Here is a 20,001-nt window from a genome sequence, read left to right on the forward strand (position 1 = left end):
ATAATTTCTCAGTGAATTACTCCAATTTTGAATTGCCCATAATGATGCATGCTTTTCAATAGGAAAATCTTAATCTATACAAGACCTCATAAAGAATGCTGTATCTTCTAGTAAGTATACTTCACCATTTGTGTAAAAGTAAAAAGAAAACAAAGACATAAAAGTTAATTATGAATCAGTCTGACATGTTTTGAAATGCTGTATGCAGCTACTGGCCATACCATACCATACCATACCATACCAGCATGGCTGATAATGTTAAACACCACTTTGAACATTGGAATGTACAGTACCTGCCAATAAATGCAGTTTTTAGATTTCAGAGAAATAAAAAAGGAAAAAATAAAATTCCAAAGTTTAAAGCCAGTCTGCACAAGTGTGATATAACCCGGGCAGATATGGAGGAAAACGGAATTGTCCTCCATAAACTCTGGAATGTGAGGTACTTGCTGTGTGATTTGAGAGAAAAGTGCTTTCATATGTGAGTTTGGTGACAAACAGATACAAATCACAGTAGTTATGAAGGACCACCTATTCTTTACATATGGTACCTCAATGTAAAAGACAGTTCATCATTCACACCGGGTGCCCTCTTGAGATGTGGACGGTGAAAAGTTTATTTGTTCAGTTCTGGTTTTGCAGTTCATGTTCAGGGAATGATGGAGTTTATGTTCCACTGACTTGGATATTTATGAGGATTTTGAACATGTGATTTTCTCATTTTCTCCTTTTCCCTTGGATATTTAAAGGAAGAGGGTGGAAGTCTAACAAGTACCATTTAAAAATAAGGTTTTATGAGAAGCTACTGAGAGGAGGACTGGGGTTTTTTGTGAAATTCACCTTCACCAGGTCAAAGTCACTTTTTGACCCAATTGCTGGCCATAGCTTTTGTAACTAGACTTTTCAAGCATGAAGCGCTACACTACGGTGTTGCGAGAAGATAAGCAGAGCCTGTTTTTACTCTCAGTGGGGTAGGTGGACTTATGGCCACTGCTTGGCCACCTTGAAGACTGTGGAAAAACAGAATATACTCAGAATCAAATGACCTGCTAGAAATGTTGTGGCAATTTGTAACAGTCTACTTATAATACACAACATTAATATACACAGTTAGATTTAAAAGCGTCATGGACTTGCTAACTACCATTTAATGCATTCACTGGTGAACTAGAGCATTTTTCTTATTCTGTACATGTAGTGAATCTCCTTTTGGGATTTTCACCATTCATTTTCTTTTCAAGAACCACCAGTACATATGAGTATCCTACCACAACATCTGTGTGGTAGTTAATCCGTATTTTCATCTTAATATTTAATCAAATTGCACCTTATGTGAAAGCTATTGTTCATATTGTTAAATCCATAAATAACTATGCTCTGACTCTGCTGCCCGTTCTCACAGTGTGGCATTTCCTCTCATCTCGTATCACTTTCACATGATATGATATTGGTTTGATAAGAGATCTAATAGACGGTGTTTCCAACCATCCTCACAATCCAACACGGGAATGTATTTTAAAAGAATGATGTTTCATTCCTCCAATATAGTTGCAGAGACTTGGAAAATTGTTATATTGCTCTAAAGCTGGTCTTGCAACATGTGGCAATCCAGAAGCTTAATAACTCGTTACACATCTTTCTGTATGGGAAATACCTGCAATAAGAACTGACATTTAAAAGCAAGAAAAGGAGCAAGTGAAAAAAAGTGTGAAGGAAAAGGGATGTTTACAGAGTGGGTAGATGAGGGAAACCAGAGAAGGGTGAGACATAGTTTTGGTCTGTGGTATGAATTCCATACTTAAACTAGAATGCTAGCAGCATGAACATGGAAACTGAGATGTCTGGAGAGCACTGCTGGGTGCTGACCAACAGCGGTTTCAGACAGTACTCTTCTGTTAGCTCACAGTCTGCTTCACTTCTTTGAAGCTGCAAACTTGGCAACAAGTAAAGTCCCCAGAAAAAATGTAGCCACGCTCCTGCTGATATTTTGCTGCCTATGGGTGGAAAACCCTTTCAAAACAAAAATGTAAAAAAAAATGGCTCATTCTGTTACACACACAGCCTTTTTAGCCTTGTGGGAATACACACACACACACTTGCTCATACAGTCGATTGGTGTTTCTGTCAGTATCTGAGCTACGACTAGAATTTCACACCAGCAAAGTAGAATCCACACATCCACACCACACCATCCATTTTTGCACCTTTCTTCAAGGTACAATCTGTCATTCTGGGATGGTGGTTCCCTGAGTTATTGCTTTTCAGTGTTGTGTTTAATCATCTTTCAGTTTGAGTTAATATTTAATATGTAATTAAAGAAAAATAAGGTAAGCACCTGTAATTCAGATGAAAATCTCATATAATTATTCATCTCTACTTTCAAAAGCCCTAAAAGTTTTCTCTTTCTTTTTAAAGTGAGCCTTTTAGTCACTACCTAGAAGCAAAGTATTTGCACCAGGGAAAGTACATAAATCAGCTTCAACCATAAACTGGCTGAAGGTTTCAGAAAGTGAAATGTTGAAAGCAAGAGGGTCCTAACAAATTTAGAAGTGTGTGGTGTGGTACAGTTTTTATATATAAGAACTTGTATACAGATTTTAATGAGACCATATCCCACAGTGTTTATCTTGAGGGCGGTGGAAGTACTTCACTCTGGGTTCTTACATCTGATTATGGATGCAGATGTGGTACTTTGGTCCCCAGAGAATAATCAGATGGACCAGTGCAGCCTATTTCTGTTTACCTAAGAATTTTTCTTTCAGTTACACAAACACCCAACTAAAAACATCAAAGTACCTCTAAATTATTAGGTCCCCAAGGGGACATGCTTTCAAACGAGCTCTTTCACCCAATTAGACGGCATCAGCAGTGTGGCACTGCCACTTTACGCCTTAGGCTGATGCTTTTTTTTAACTGGTGGGTGGGTCAGCTACATAAGTCTTACAATGCATAGGGGTATTAGCATATTTTTAATCAATGTGCTGTCATTATGCTACACGGAGCTTAATTGAACCATACCGACTTTATTATTTTAAATTCCTTCATTATGTATTAATTCATATTATTTTCTTATGTTGTTCAATCATTCCTTGAATTTTAAGCCTACTGAATGTTGCCGTTTGACTGGCTTCCCATATTCTTTTTGAACCCTAATTATTTCCAGTAGAAGAAGACCAAGACAAAGCTGGAGGACTGCTGTAAAAGAGTCATATGTTTGCAAATTACATTCCTTTACTTAGACACATCTCACATCACATGACAGCATTTCCTCGGTGCCTCTGGAGCTAAAGCTTAATTTACCGCTCTCCAATAAAGCCAGTGTGTAATTTAGATGCAATCTGGAGGAGCTGGAACACAGCTGAGGAAACATTACACAGCTATAAATTAAAAAAAGAACAGCACCAGCAGAAGCTCATTACAAAACCTGAAACCTGCTCCAGTTTACTGTGACATTGATGGTTTTCTATAAACATATATTTTCACTGTTATGTAAGGTGTCAATTTTTTTTAACTAGCTACAGATTCAAACAACCTTGATTTTGTTAGAGAACACGAACAAAAAAGGTTTATTTTCCAGAAACACACTACACCTTCACTGACCAGTTCACCTTCAGTTCTAAATGCGAATTAGAATTCTTTGGCTGTCATTATACAAAGTACAACACAATAATAAAGTGGCTACACCTTGCAAAAAAACAAAAAAACAAAAGAGAAAAGCAAAGAAAAAACATGCAGTAATTTACACAGTAAATATAAAGAAGTACCACGTATGGTGATGAGATTATGGATAGTGACAAAAAGCAGGTGCATGTATTTTGAAGTTTCACTGTGATTTAATCAATAATGGACAATATTACACAGAGTATTCTAATAATTTAAGATATTGCTCATTGGGAGTTTTCCCTTCCCACTGTTGTCAAGTGCTAGCTCATAGGGGTCATTTGATTGTTGGATCAAAGAGGTGAGAGCCAGGATGTGATGACTCCTTTAAAATGTTTCTGGGTCTGCTGAGACAAAAGGGAGGGGAGTGAAAACCTGACAATCTTCTGAGCTGTGTTGATGATCTGCTGAATCCTGCTCCCCTCTGCTTCAGTACAGCCCCTGTACCATGCAGTGATACAGCATGTCAGCACACTCTCTGTGGAGGAGCAATAAAGTCTCTGTTGTGTCTTTCTTGTGACTGCTGAGGTATTTGGAGTCCAGGATAGGTCAACAGAGATGATGCTCCCCAGGAATTTGTGGCCATTGCCACAATTGATGTTGAGAAAGGTCAACTCAGGGCTGTTCCTGAAGTCATAGATGATTTCCTTTTTTTCCCCTTTGCTCATTGTCAGGTTTTTGGTGAACTCCAAGCTGAAAATTTCAGAATCTCATCTTTGACATGGCTTGGACATGGACATGGCTTCTTCTTGTAATAAGATTAAGCCACATGTTATCTTTTGTCAACCAACCAACAGATGGCATCAATAGACCCAGTTATGAAAATCTATGTCGTTCCAAATAGTGCTGAGAAAATCCATGTAAAAATATGTAAAGGATTTAAATCTGAAAATCATTTGAAAACAAATATAAGTGTCCCAGAAAATGAAATAAATTGGGTTCTTTTTATAAAACATGCAAACTGTCAAGGTTTAGTTATAAACAATTTTACATGACTTCATCCAGCTCACCTACTGTGGCTGGTCTGCCTCACATAAATGGTACCCTAGCAACCTCAGAGAGCACAATGACATCACAGGGAAAACAAACCCTCAACAGCTCTGAGTTCAGCAGTCGCTGCTAAAGTCATCATAAAGGTTGCTTTGGACACTCTCTGAATGTTTTATTTCTTTATATCTCATGTTGAAAATAAATGATAAACTTGTTGGGGTGATTTTGTTTCAAGTACAATGATGAAAATCTGCTTTCTATTTAGTTTGCTTTAAATATCTGGAATCTATGGGCTTTGTAAAGTGTTGTTTAAGGTTTAAAACATATTAGTATCTGATTCATGTTTGTCTGTGAAGGTTCTCAGTCATCCAGGTCATCGTAGTCAAAGGAGCTTGCAAAGAAAAGCATTTGGTTGAAGACGTTGCTCGAAGACGTTTCACCTCTCATCCGAGAAGCTTCTTCAGTTCTAAGGTCAAATGGTGGAGAGTCCCATATTTAAACCCAGTGGGAGTTTCCCCCCCAAAGAGGGACAAAAGGACCCCCTGATGATCCTCTAATCACATGACCCAAGGTGTGAAAACGGGCGTGGGTCCTAATCAGCCAGGGTTTCGAGTGAGCTCATTGTGAAACCTGGCCCCACCTTATCATGCAATTTCCTGAGGTCAGATGGCCCAGGATGTGAGTGGGCGTTAAGACGTCTGGGGAGGGAACTCAAAACTGGATTATAGATGGCAGACAGTTGGTGTTGTAAACCCCCACTTCTGTTCAAAGATGGTCGCTCACAGTGGACATAGATGGCTTCTTTCACTCCTCTTTCAAACCATCTGTCCTCTCTGTCCAAAATGTGAACATTGGCATCCTCGAAAGAGTGACCTTTATCCTTTAGATGCAGATGGACTGCTGAGTCTTGTCCTGTGGAGGTGGCTCTTCTATGTTGTGCCATGCTCTTGTGAAGTGGCTGTTTGGTCTCTCCAATGTAGAGGTCTGGGCATTCCTCGCTGCACTGTACAGCATACACCACATTGTTAAGTTTGTGTTTTGGAGTTTTGTCTTTCGGGTGAACCAGTTTTTGTCTGAGCGTGTTGCTGGGTCTGAAATGCACTGGGATGTCATGCTTGGAGAAAACTCTCTCCGCCATTTGACCTTAGAAGTGGAGAAGCTTCTCGGATGAGAGGTGAAACGTCTTCAAGCAACTTAAAGAAGTCCAGACGCTTTTCTTTGCAAGCTCCTTTGACTAATTCATGTTTGTTTGTTACACTGGCCTTTTAGCACATCTAGCCCCCACCTTTGTGGGGACCAGATGTGACACTTTCTGGCCTGCCCCTTGGCCTGCCTGCCGCATTCTTTGTGCACACAGGTCTGTGCTGAGCACACAGAGACACTCTGTCAAATATCCCTGGTATCCCTCACTGGCTAGCTTCTAAAAGAGAGCTGTTGTTCATATTTTTCAAATCTCATGCTACAGTTATTCCCCCTGCTCTCCTGGTCAGTGGGTTTGGAGATTACCAAACAAACTTTAGCACCCTGATGAGACTTTAAAAGTAAAAAAAAAATATGCCACTGCTGACAGGTGCGAGCAGCAAAACACATAACAAAAAATGTAGGTATGTGTTACCACTTTGTATTCATAGCAGATTTTTCCTATTACCTGGCTTATAGCAGGCCTTCTTGCCTCATTAGTACATGTAAGCAGATTGGTTCCTTAAACTGAATCATCAGGAGGTTGCGTAAGTGATAGCTAGTGATGCTGGGTAAATTCAGTTTTGATTTGAGGTGAGGCTGCTACATACAACAGCTGAGCTAATAGGCATTTGACTTTCTCCATGCATCTTGCTGTGTAATCACAATGTCAAGTAGTATCAACACAGGAACACACATTAAACCACCACTGATTGTGCTGATTATTATGAATAATCTGGGTACTATTTACATAAAAATGCTCACCTATATCAGTAATGACAATAGTTACTTGGAATTTTAAAAAACTGAATTGAAGAAACAAACAAAAAATGTTTTAACAATTCAAGACAACCCATTGCAATTATAGGTATTGTAACAATTCATAAATGGTTATACTTGTGGTCATGGGAGGCATGAACTAGGCCATATATGTAAGAACTGTAATACACAGTGTAAGTAAACAGCTGTACTGATGGTTTGAAATATACATGTAAGTACTTTTAAAGGTATAACTTTACATTGATATTAATTCTATATGTGACACCGAGCACAGTTACAATCATGTTGCATTTACTCTAAGATATATAGTTACAGTGTCATTATATATGTATTCAAAATCTGGAAAAATTTACAAACTTTTGTTCAGCACTTCTGTTGGTGCATCCACTAAATTGTGGCAAATGGATGTATTTGTGGAAAAATCTGTTGCGCAAGCCAAGTAGTGTTTCTAGGTCATTCAGTGATGCAAATGCCAGACCTCAGACATGAATAGTGATTTGTAGCAATGCAGAGACAAAAGCTGTTGCTAGGAAAACATCATAGGAGCAACAAACTGGAGCCTGACATGGAATGAACTACATCATTCACCGGTACAAACTCGGAGCCAGTTGGATCCACTGATGGTCTTGTATTCATGCCATTTCAATGCAGACAGTCAGCACACCTGTACTGGACACATGGGGATCATGAGAAATGAAGAATGTGCTTAAGTTAGCAGTATGACTCTGAGACCATTTCATAAGAGTTTTATCATAAATATGTAATGGCAGCAAATATTGTTTCAATCTTGATAAAAGCTATAGATGCTGTAGCTCACTATTTTTAGCTAGACCAGTCTACCTCTATATGATCTCTATATGATCTGTGTCAAGTTGGTCAAGGTGGATAACCATATGGAAGGCAGACCCACGGGAAACTACACAGAGCAGCACACAAGTAGGAGCGGTAGCTAAGAAAAACCTTACACTGTCACTTTGTGGAGAGAGACCAATTTGAAAGCCAGCCAAAGGAAATGCATACATATACACATGCGCACATAAAGGCAAAAGACTGTGTCAAACAGACCACAAGCAAGGACCACCCTCACTGTTTTTCTTTCTCTCGCGCTGTAGTAAGAAGTTTTTGTCTAACGTCTTTAAACCTGTCATCATGACAAAGTGATCAAACATAAACTGTTAGCAAAGGTCAGAGGTCAAAGTTCAGCGTCAACTTGCCCGTGCATCAACCAGGCAAGGGGAGCATCTTCAGACAGCTTTTAGACCTCGTTGTTAAAAGTTTGATATTTTCCTGAAAACAAGACTTTCTTCCATTCTGTCCAACTCCATTCAAAGTTACCCCAACCTCACAGGTCAATTTAAGGTTTTGCCTAAAGCAGTTTTTCTCTATGTACTCTCAAGTTTTTACCACAGGGTGAAAAGAGTAGTTTGACGCTGCTGGTATGTTAGCAGTGTTTAAGTTTGTGGTTGATCGGAAGACTATGCGAGTGAACAGAGGGGGATAGTGTTGCGAAAAGCTCGAGTCTTGTGTTATGCTTTGTGTTATGCTTGTTCCTCTATTTTAGCTTTTGTTTTCAAATATTTAACTTTTGTAATTATCTATTAATTACTTGATATATTTGAAGACGTGAAATAGTGTCTGTTCAATGGAAATGAATGAATAGTCACTTGAAGCAAACCATAAAATTCTACGAGGTTTACAAGAAACTGTCAGTTGATCACAACCTACATGCTAAAGACACAAAAGTCGCCAGTATCTGTCATATCTGCAGGTGTAGGTGCATGCCAGGTAGAGTTCTGGACCCAAAAATACTGGACTGAACTAAAAATCAGCTTTAATGCTGGAAAAACAGGCAACCAAAAAATAAAAGGCAAAGGACAAACTAAACAGTCACAAAACATAAAATAAACTGATTCACTGACAGGAAGGAAAACAGGTGGACAGAACAAACACCTGCTATGCATGAGAACATGACAGCGAACATAGACAACGGAAACACAGACAATATGTACACAAAGAGGATAACGAGGGAAGCAGTCACAGGCAGGAGCACAGCTGACACTAATCTGAGTGACGTGACAGGGGAAGCAAAACTGAACATAATACACAGGAAGCAGGAGATTATCAAAATAAAACAGGAAGTACAACCACTGAGACTAAGACATGTGGGTTTGACATGGGACCGGAGAGAACAGAAGGACGTGGGTACATGACTGCGAAGGCTGAAAGACACAGATATGAGACTAGGAAGACTGAGCTCCAGTGACACAAATACAGACTAGAACATAAACCAAAGCAAACACAAAAACTGGGTTGAGCACCTGGGACCATGTGGCTGTGTTCGGTGGGGATTTTCTCCTCAAGGCTGAGGGGTTTGCTGAATGAGGATTTGAGGCAAAATAATTTGGATTCTGTTTATAGTTTATGCATCTGAAACTGTCCAATAAACATTTTTCAGACATAGTTTTGACCAATATTCTGAGACAGTGAAGTTAAGTTAACCAAAACTGGAAATACTGCAAAGTCTAGTTGTTCTTAATTGTGGTGTGTTTTTGCATAAATGCCATTTTTGGTCTGCGTCTTTAACATGTGATTTTGCCCATACAGTTCCCATACAAGGTTACAAAAATGACCTTCCCTGGAAGTAAGCTGTGATTCTTTTAAATAAAACTCTGCAGTGGGTAGTGCTGACCAACTTATGTCAGACCTGAGTTCAAATTTTTAAACAGTAAATAAATCTATGAAAACCAAAGCCGAGAAAAGTGGGGAAACCAAAGAGACGGACAGATTAGTGTTAAAATGAAAAGAAGCATATGTAGATCCTGGGTCCAATCCAGGAGAACGCATGCTTGATTCAGTCCTGATCAAACCCAGATGGGACGAGAACATAGCTGCAGAAACCATGACTGGATAGAAATATGGCGGATTGGAAAAATGACCTTACATATAATATTTTAGTTTATAGAGAGTTTAGAAAGTGATATTTGACACCACATGACTAATAGATGCAGGCACAAACAAATTTAGAAAAGCATTTCTAGGAACTGAATACTGCTGATAATGCCAGTCTTAGTCCAGACACAGGAAGTTGCAGCATTGCCATGCTAGCTTCTGGGACTGATGAAAATTCTGGGCAGAAGGCCATCAGGATCATGTGATGGGCAGAGAAGTACAGACATGGGCAGGATGTCTTGCTTAAAAAAAGATTTAAAAACAGAGGCGGCTGATCCCCCAAACATACATGAACGTATACCACACACCAGTATGAATATAAAACATCAGAAAACGCAGAACAAAATCAGACACTACACAATGGCTTTATGTTACAGAACAGTAACACCTGTCAGTGTAAATGTCATCATAACCTTCACACTCAAGGTTTGACGCACTTACAGTTTAGAGTAAGAATCAAAATAATAACATTATTTCTTTTTTAAACACTGCTATTGTATAGTTTATTCATAACCCATTGTTTTTCTTCTTTCTTGAGCCCTGAGTTAAGTTTAACAAGTTAACAGCCGCCAAATGATTACGCCAATCTTCCAGACACAGGAAGTTGTTGCATTGTCATGCTAACTGCTGGCATTCAGGAAAATGAAGGGCAGAAGGCATCAGAGTAATGTGCTAAACAGAGAAGTAAATATGGGCCTTTATAGCCAGTGCTCATCAGCAAATCATTCATAAAATTATAAAACACACCTTTCTAAATATCGAGCACAATATTCTGAAACTGTAACTGGACTGAACATCATTACTTGTGCTTATTTTTTTTTAAATACTAATATTTATAGCTTAGGTTTTAGTGAGTAATTTTCTTATTTACTGTGTTTTTAAGGTACAGAAAATGTTTCTTTTAAAAATGTTGTTGAACATGTGACATACAGTTAAGATTATTAAACTTAGAACCCTTCAAAGCCTTCAAAAGCCTTCATGAAAACAAATGCAGGCAAGTGTAGCCAGGGGTCACAAAACAGTATGGCAAGGCGGAGATAAGAATGGTTTGTTCTACTATTTATTTATTTACTTAATCGTTTATTTATTAAAAGGGTCGTGATGGTTTTTGGTTTGTTTGTTGTTGTTGTTGTTGTTGTTTTCTAAAAGGCCTTTGGACCAGACTTAAAATATCTCATCACAGATGGCTGGTGTTTCTTCAGGCTCTGACTCCAAAAGAGGGAAGTTAGAAGGTGAGCCTGTCTAAATGGACACGTTTATTTCACATCATGGAACACGGTTATAACCGTTACAATCAAAATGATATGGGAAGGCACTGAGTTCAAATTCTGAATGGAGCTCCGAGCGGTGGAAAAGCACCTGCCAAAAACCCCTTGATATTGTTTCACAATGGAAGAAAAGGTATTACTGCCATATGCCTCCCAGCCGTTCTTTTTTGTTGTTCGTTTTTATTTTTTCCTGTTTGTGTGTGTGTGTGTGTGTGTGTGTGTGTGTGTGTGTGTGTGTGTGTGTGTGTGTGTGTGTGTGTGAGAGAGAGAGAGAGAGAGAGAGAGAGAGAGAGAGAGAGAGAGATTTTCCATTATCAAAATCTAAGCAATGCAAGATATTTTCAATATTTGCTGAAAAACTGTAAACATGCTATATCATATTTAGATGGAAGCTAGCGAGCTAACTCCCTGCTAACTTCTAACTCCGTTAAATGCCATAAATTCCGTTTTCATGGATGCCTGGATGTTAAACTTAATTGTTACACCTGGTAGAGCAGCCACACTGATTATTTTATTACATATGAAAGAATTTAGACAGTTTTTCAACTCTCAGTGATCAAGCAGTGATCGTTTGACTTATGGACCTGCAGCGGAGTTTAGGCCCAGACATGGCTAAAGACCGGATAGTTTTATAGAGAAATGTAAATAGCTATTAATATGTGTTGGTTATAATACAATGTGTTCTTTGTCCCCTGACTGAAAAGACTTGGGAGAACAATTTAATAAAAATAAAAATTACTGCCTGAAAAAATGCCTATACAAAGTAGAAGCAGTGAAAGTTACAAAATAGTTGTAATTTAAATTAAAGGAAGCTAAAAAAAATAAATAAAAAAATAAAAAGGGGGGGGGGAGCTGATTCACTTGTATTTATAGTTTAAAAAAAATTGATTTATATTCAATTTAATGAATTTTGCTGTACTTTCATTATTTTGTTTCTTTTCCAGTGAGATTGTGGTATTATTGTCATCTGTTAAAGAAGTGAAATAAAATGGTGTTTGTGTCTGATTACATAACTCTGGAAATGACACATGACAGGAAAGTGAAAGAAGAAGGCAACAAGGATAACTTCCTGTGACCAACACATCACTAGCAACACATGCCCTGTTTTTCAAACCTTTGAAACTAGGAGGACCAGACAGTCTATATCTGGTAAGAATTGGAAGTATTAAAGAGCGAGGGACCATTAAACCCAAAAGACACCACGCAGGGACTTGATGTGGATTCACTGACAGAACGCAAGAGAACTTGTCAGGTGAAAAACAGAACCTTACAGCCTATTTTTAATAAAGGTGTTTAATTTGATGTTTAGCAAATTTTGAAATAATTCTGTAGCAGTCTTTGCTAAAATATACAAAAAAACAGGTGTTAAAAATTGTGCTGTTAAGACAGGTGTATTGCACAGTGTTTGTTTTCATGAACATTGTACAAAATGGCATCAGCAAAACAACGCTGTTTATTTCTGGTGTTTTTAGCCACTTCCTCCATACAGCATGTGGCTACACAAAGATTCACTTTTTCATGATTTAGGTTCTTGAGCAACTTAAAGAAAAACAACTTCCTCTCCCATTTTTTTTCAGGCAACATGGAGAGAAATACAGCTTTCCCCCTGTTCGCTGGCAATCACAGCCACACCAACAGCACTTGCTCCCGTGACAATGTTTTGAAGAATGTGGTTTTTCCCATTCTCTACTCCTTTCTTTTCCTGGTGGGAATGTCACTCAATGGTCTGGCAGTGTGGATATTTCTTCGCATCCCCTCGCAGTCTCACTTCATCATATACCTGAAGAATATTGTGGTCGCAGATGTCATCATGACCTTCACATTCCCTTTCAAGGTTTGTCACGGTTGCATTAGGAAATCTAAATGGGTTAAGGATTCATTGATGGTTAATTATAAAATTATTGGTATTTCATAGGTTATTTGTAAGTATTTCAATTTTTTTCTCATCATTTTAAGTTCTAAGAAATGATTATGAGCCTGAGTTGTAAATATAATTAAGCAAACAAATTTGCAGTTGGTAAGTCAGAATCATGAGTTCTGAACTACAAAGAAATCAAGCAAGAAGTGATTAGTTTTAAATTGTAAGCCCCTGATGAATAAACATCTATTAACTCTAAAGATCAGATTTTTAATAAGAGAGTTTCCTGTGAGAGAAAATTAAAAGACAGACAATTTATGAACCATAAATTTCAGGGTAATCCAATGAAAATAGGTTCCATCAAACTTAGAGATAGAATTTGTGGTTTGAATATGGAATAGGTGTTTGACAGCACAAATGTTTGTGTTTCTGCAGGTGTTGTCAGACTCCAACATGGCGTCCATTGGCCTACGGATATTTGTGTGTCGAGTTTCCTCCGTGCTTTTCTACCTCAGCATGTATATCAGCATCCTCTTCTTTGGCCTGATCAGCATTGATCGCTGCAGAAAGACCCTTAACCCATTTAAGGGCACTAATTCAACTCGGCTGAAACATCGAAAACTCCTTTCGGGGGCCATCTGGACTTTCCTCGTAATTCTCTGTCTTCCCAATGTAATCCTAACAAGTAAAACCCCGACTTCTCGATATTTCCAGTGCAGCAAACTGAAGACAGGGGGGGGGCTACGTTGGCATGAGATAGTAAATCATGTCTGTCAAGTGATTTTCTGGGGCAACCTGTTAACTGTGATAGTTTGCTACACTCTAATCACCAAAGAGCTGTACCGTTCCTACTCTCGCACAAAGTCTCACAGCACCGGAGGCTCAATATCTCAAGCTGCAAGTCGGGGAACAGTTAGAAAGCCTCACAAGGCCAAAAGAAAGATTAATGCAAATGTGTTCCTGGTTCTGGCAGTGTTCTTTGTGTGCTTTGTGCCATTTCACTTTGCCCGAGTGCCATACACAATAAGCCAGACCCGAGCCAAAAGCTTTGACTGCAAACTCAAGCTCTTCTTCTTTCAGCTGAAGGAAAGTACACTTTTCCTCTCATCCCTGAATTCTGTCCTGGATCCTCTCATCTACTTCTTTCTCTGTAAGTCCTTCAGGACCACTCTGTTTAATACCCTGCACCTACTTCCTGGCACTTGTAGCTGGCTAACAGGAAGAGGATCAGATACCAACACGTGCAGCTCCCCTCAGGGAAACTCCACTGCTAGTACATAAAATCACTGGGCCTGAGAAAGATATGAAGGCATTTATGATGACGTATAGTAAAGAAGTCAACTAAATCCAAATTCAACTGTATGACATACTGCAAGGGACAGATATAGTGATCTAAAGCCTGTCGCTGGCTGTAGAAGAGTAAGCCACGGCCTATATTTGTCTTTATTACCAACTTATAATATTACAAAAATACTAATAGCATTGTAAATTACATTAAACCATATATTTGATTTTACACTGTCTTTGAAAACAGTGTGAATCAGCATTACCACAATGAGAAGCTGAAACAAATCAACACGTTCGCAGTGTTGCCGATGTTTGCTTTTCTAGTCTTCTTCTCTATCACTTTTTCTTACTTCTTCTTTCTACTTCTGTTGAAGTTGGACATAACATTTTGGGGATTTTTTTATTCTCACACTGTCAACAAAAGAAGAATTGAGAAGCAGTCATAATACTAACTTTAAGACTTCCAGAGAATATCTTACTGTGAAACTATAGTAAAAATCTGTATAATGAGCCCTAAGTATTATATGCAATCGCCTGTTAGTATACTGTGATGTCTTTATGCTGCACGGGGGTGCTTGCTGCTTGCATTAGCACTGAGTGAGATTTAAGGATAAGTAAACCATAGAGCAGGTTATGCAGTCTTGTTATTATTGCTATTCTGAAGCATTAAATGAATTACAACGAAACTAAAGTTGGAATGGACAGATCAGGGATCTCCAAAAACAAACGCTGCTTTCTGTCATAACTGCATAGCAAAAAGATAGTTGTTTAAAAGGTTTGCAGAAACACATTATGAAACAACAATAAAGGAAGTCAAGTGTCAACTACAGCTTTTCTGTGGCTTTTTCTCACACAGGCTATTATTAAACCCTGCATCGCTCTTTTGTAATTATTGTTGGACTGTCTACTTCTATAAAAATCTATTTAATTATTCACATTTCAAAACAATACCCAACTAAAATTTTTTTAAAAAGTCCAAAAAACCTAATACACATTAGTAATAAATGCTTGTAATAAAACAACCTCGATTTCCAGCTTCATAAATCATTTCCCTCTAGCCTGAAAACACAAGGCCTACCAATATGTGTCATTTGAATCTGCTCACAGATTTGCATCTCTCTGGTTGAAAAGGCACATAGACACTTTCAATTCATTTTTTACTGCATTAATCTTTCATGTTGTGCAGTTTGGAGTTAAGGACTTCACCATTCCTTGTGGTGAGTGGCTTAACACTATTTTCACTATTATCTGAAACTAAATATATATGTAGGACTGGTTAACATCAGAGTGATAAATCATTCGTATGCTTAAATGTTGTTTGTTTAAAAAGAGCATAAGGTCTCTTTATGACTTAACAGTGCATTTGTATAGCTTCAGTTTTGTTTACCTGTGTCCCTGCGTGTCTCTGACTGAGAAAAACAATCAGGTCTGCTCACTCACACAGGACACGCATCGGCTCTTCATGATTTCAAGCTGAAACATATTTACTGACATGCATGTGTAACTCACTGAGAACAGAATCATGTTATTGCCATCACCAGGAACCAAACCGTCAGTAAGTACTTGACATGTTAAGGAACCTATGAAGCAAATGGTTTGTATTAGGCTGAAAGGGAAGCGCCTCAGTACACTTCACGAGATAAAGCAAGGTTGTGACTCAATACATACATGAGGTATTTAAAAATGTAGTTATGTTAATGCATCTATAGGTGATTGCATGTGTTATGTACTGCATTCAGTGAGGCAAAAATAAAACCTTCAGTGGCAAAACAGCCATCATTCAGGATGCATTCAAATAGGGTGGGGTAGCATTCAAAAACAAATCCAAGTAACAAATGTCTTCTAAACTATAAAAAATGTAAATCATGTCGAAGTGGGCAAAGTGGAAAAATTTACACTGGTACAAACAAGTGCTACAAGTAACCTCGTTCCAGCTCATTTCACGCCCCATTCTTTATCCTCTCCGGAGCAAAGTCACTCCACGTCAGACATGTCAGCCTTTGTGTGTTGTCATATCGCACATGAAATATCACACTCTTGCATGATTCGCAGCTTATTTGTGTTTGCTTGTTGCACATACTGTAAATGCAGGCGTAGGTCCCCTCTCATGTCCAGTACTGCCATTCACCTAGCATGCACCTGGTGCATCGCATCAGTAATATTATAAACTCTGAACTTAAACGCTGTGAGTATATGTCTGCTGCTACTTGTGTCTGTACAATTCATCTTTCAAATCATTGCGAGACAAGCCAATAACCTCTGGAGGGAAACTTCACAGATTTGGGGAAAAGAAGAATACATCTTCCTGTAGACAGCAATGTACTGCAAGTGTATGGAACTCCTCAGCCAAAAAACGACCAGGCTAGACTAAACTGGATTTCGACCAGACTAGAAAGCACTATGAGAGCAACTATGCACACAGTAACTACAGTTAGTCTGCACATCTGCAGTGTAATGAGGCCTTAGTGGGAGAGAAAGTTGATTTTGCCAAAAAAAACAGACAAATGCTTAGTTTGATTTTGACCCCTATGTATTTTTTCCAGATATTGACGATGTCAAACAGCACAGAACACCTCTCCTTTGACAGAGTCCACTTCTACCTTCATAGTGTATCTGAAAAATCTGGTGGCTGCTGACCTTCTCATTACACTCATGATCCCACTAAAGGCAGCCAGCATGCTTCCGGGTGCAACAGTTGAGTTTAGGGCTTTCATCTGCCGTTATGCTGGCGTCTCTTTCTACTGCTCTTTGTACACAAGCATTGCATTAATGGGTCTCATCAGTTTGGACCGCTTCTTCAAAATTGTTTGACCACGTGGAAAAGTCCTGGGACAAAATATGAAGTTCAGTGTAATAATGTCCACCTTGGTTTGGATTGTGTTGTTTGGTGGTACTGCTATTCCAAATATCATTCTCACTGAACAGGTTCCTGCTACTGAAACTGATGATTTATGTACGTCTTTGAAACCTCCAGCTGGCAAAAACTTCCATAAATATGTGGCTTTATTTATGGAGATTCTTTTCTGGTGTGTCAACATACTGATTGTGTTTTGCTACATCTGCATTACTATGAAAGTAGTGCAGTCCTTCAGAAACTCTGGGAGCAATAACAGACGGGGAAAGAAGAAAACCAAGCGAGTCTTCTTGATCCTTCTTGTTTTTTGGGTGTGCTTTGTGCCATTCCACTTAATTCGCATTCCTATGACACAAAATGAATTCTCTGACACTGATGTCTGCACTCCAACATGGTTAAAGATAGTCAGTGAATTAGCCACCTGGATGTCTGCTATCAGTGCCTGCCTAGACCCTCTTCTCTACATCTTCCTGTGCAAGGAGTACAGAGAAAAACTAGTGGAGATGAAGAAAAGTATCTGTGCTGGTGTTCATTCTAGTGACAAAAATGTGATGTCACAGTAAACAAAGTGGGACAAAGGCTATTTTTCTGTATTTGTGAACCTTTAAAACTGAGATATAAGTATTTGATCTTTGGTAACAAATTGGGTGAGTGTTTTATGGTAAATTTATTAAACTCTGACTTACTCAGAAAACAAAACCATAGCAAGCACTTTTGATCTTTAAAGTTTGTATTGTACCACCCTCTAGTGCCCCAATAAGGATCAGCATCTATTGAGAGTGAAGGTTCCCCAACAGAAATAAGACAATGCATAGATAGATTAATAAATGTTATGTTGCTTGCAAAATAAGTACAATGCAATGTAAATTTACAGTTCTATTCTAGCTAATCAAAGACTCAGCAAATCTCAATTTGCCTTTTGTTTTAATCAAAGTTGTGTGTTTTTTATACATACATGTGCTGGTTATTCTACATATGTATATAAATATACAGTTCAGATTATTTCGGGACCACTTAAATCACAGACTGGAGCTTTAACAATGAAATATTCAAGTTGAAAATCTTCACTTAGATTAATTTTGAAATTTGTTGAGAACCAAAATCATCAACTGTGGATTTTAAGGACTGGGTTCAAAATCACACACGCACACGCACACACACACACACGCACACACACACACACACACACACTTCAAATTTATTCAAGTAGTCCCCTAATTTTGACATTTAATTAAAATGTTTTACTTACATAAACACATAAATTCAGTTTCTTATTTTCCAGATATATAACAATATAAGTTTTTATAAGTTTTTGATAGTTTTCTAAAATATTTGTGTCTTCTTTTTTTTATGACAGCTGGACTAATTAATGTGTTAAGCAATGTACATATTCTTTGAATGGGTGAATATGTGGATGCTTAGACGGATGGATAGATGGAGGTTGTTTTATCATTATTTCAGTGTTTTAACTCAATTATCATCTGTTGCTTTGTTTTTCACACACCATAGAAAGATAACTCGGCTTTATATAAATGCATTTTTGCCGCACAAAAGATTGTAATTGTGTCTTTTATTATAAGAGCTAAACTGCTACTGCTAAGCGCTAACCACAAGAATTCTCATAAATCCTTTTTCAAGATATAATAAGATTACTGTTAAAGTGCACTATTAAGTTGTCAGAATGTAATTCATGTAATTCTTTTGTTAGAGTTAATTTTTTATTTAGAGACTTTTATAGCCTGTGTAATTTTTTTCAAAATCTTTAATCGTTCTCTAAGGAATAAATGTGTATATGCAACTGTGTCCTCTTTGTTATTCAGCACAAGTCCTCACTCAGCACGATAAACTTTCTTGACAGCTGTTGCATTTCCTTTTGTTTAAGAAGACAACAAACTTCAGTGAAGGCTGTAGGGCTTTTGTGTTTGCTTTAACATCTAATATCATGCTTTGGTCACTTGCTACATGATTGTCAATTTATTTCTTGAACTAACTAGTGCAATAAACAACCCATCGATGCAAATGCAATCAGTCTATTAAAAACACTGTAATAATATTTTTTCAGAAGAACGTTTATTTCCTACATTGGCAATAAAAGTCAAAACTATGATGAGTGGAGAGTAACTTTGAGGATGACGAGTTACATAAAACACGGGAGTTAGAGGTATTTTCTATACACACCCATAAATGCTTCAATCTAAAAGTGAGGCAGATGTAGTGATGTGTGAAGTCTATATGCAGGCATTAAAAATCATGGGTCACCCTGACTACACTGGTTCACCCCATTGAATTTCAGGTCTAAGCACAGTTTACACTGCAAGCTGGATTTATGGCATCTGTTTTGTTTCTCGGCAGAGAGCAATAAGCTGTTATTGTTTTTGCATATGCTCTGATAAATTACCAGACTCACAGCTGAATTTGTTTGCCATGAAAATCAACAGTATTTCTTAAGCGCCTGCCATGTCAGTGCATTGCCAAGCATTATCTTGTGCCTTAGAAGAACCACTCAAGTCATCAACTGTAAGTTATTCTCAAGATGTGCTCTTATCTTTATTTAAGAGTATAGTGTTCACTTTGATAGCATAATCAGGGGTGACAAAAATAACCTCTCAACTAATTACTTCTCAAGAGTAGTGTAATAACATTGAATTTAGTCTACAGTTGTACACTGAAAATATTTTTCTGTTCTGGTTTAGAATAATTCATTAAATATGTCCTGCATAGCAAAGTTAAACAGAGAGACTTTTCTGTAAGAAATGTATATGTTTCTAAACCAACAAACATATTTAACCATTTAAACAATGTATAGAGTATTTCTTGGATTAGTTATGTTTCTATCAAATCTCCTTTGTAAAGTCTATAAAGAGAATGAATTATCCTGCCAGGATAAGGATGCATATAATCTGTAGCCTTTGGATTATAATGTATTTACTTTTTGATTAGCTTTCATAACTGGGAATTCTGAAGAGTAATTAACACTGAATACAGTTATTGAAGGACGTCATTTATGTGTAATGGAAAATTGAAAATAAAATACTGGTGATAAATAAATGTATTTAAAACAACATAATAATACACCACTGCTTTTGCCCTGTTTAGCCTGCAGCTTGGACTAAGATAAGCAAGAGATAATGGATGCCACGTGGGATGCAGCCTTTCAGAGTAATCAGAGTGAGTAA

General features: G+C 37.9%; 1 protein-coding gene and 1 pseudogene across 1 annotated transcript; both read left to right on the forward strand.

Moving 5' to 3' along the window:
* Positions 1-11,925: 11,925 nt before the first annotated feature.
* LOC146373663 (P2Y purinoceptor 12-like) lies at positions 11,926-14,795 on the forward strand. The gene is made up of 3 exons (XM_084951703.1): positions 11,926-12,078; positions 12,404-12,660; positions 13,120-14,795. The coding sequence occupies exons 2-3, from the start codon at positions 12,409-12,411 to the stop codon at positions 13,963-13,965; spliced, it is 1,098 nt and encodes a 365-aa protein (XP_084807829.1). The 5' UTR covers positions 11,926-12,078; positions 12,404-12,408; the 3' UTR covers positions 13,966-14,795.
* Positions 14,796-16,104: 1,309 nt separating this feature from the next.
* Positions 16,105-17,388, forward strand: LOC146373664 (P2Y purinoceptor 13 pseudogene; annotated as a pseudogene).
* Positions 17,389-20,001: the final 2,613 nt, after the last annotated feature.

The sequence above is a fragment of the Perissodus microlepis genome, chromosome 14, assembly GCF_051167445.1.
Source record: "Perissodus microlepis isolate ML-2025 ecotype Zambia chromosome 14, ASM5116744v1, whole genome shotgun sequence".
Classification (NCBI taxonomy): domain Eukaryota; kingdom Metazoa; phylum Chordata; class Actinopteri; order Cichliformes; family Cichlidae; genus Perissodus; species Perissodus microlepis.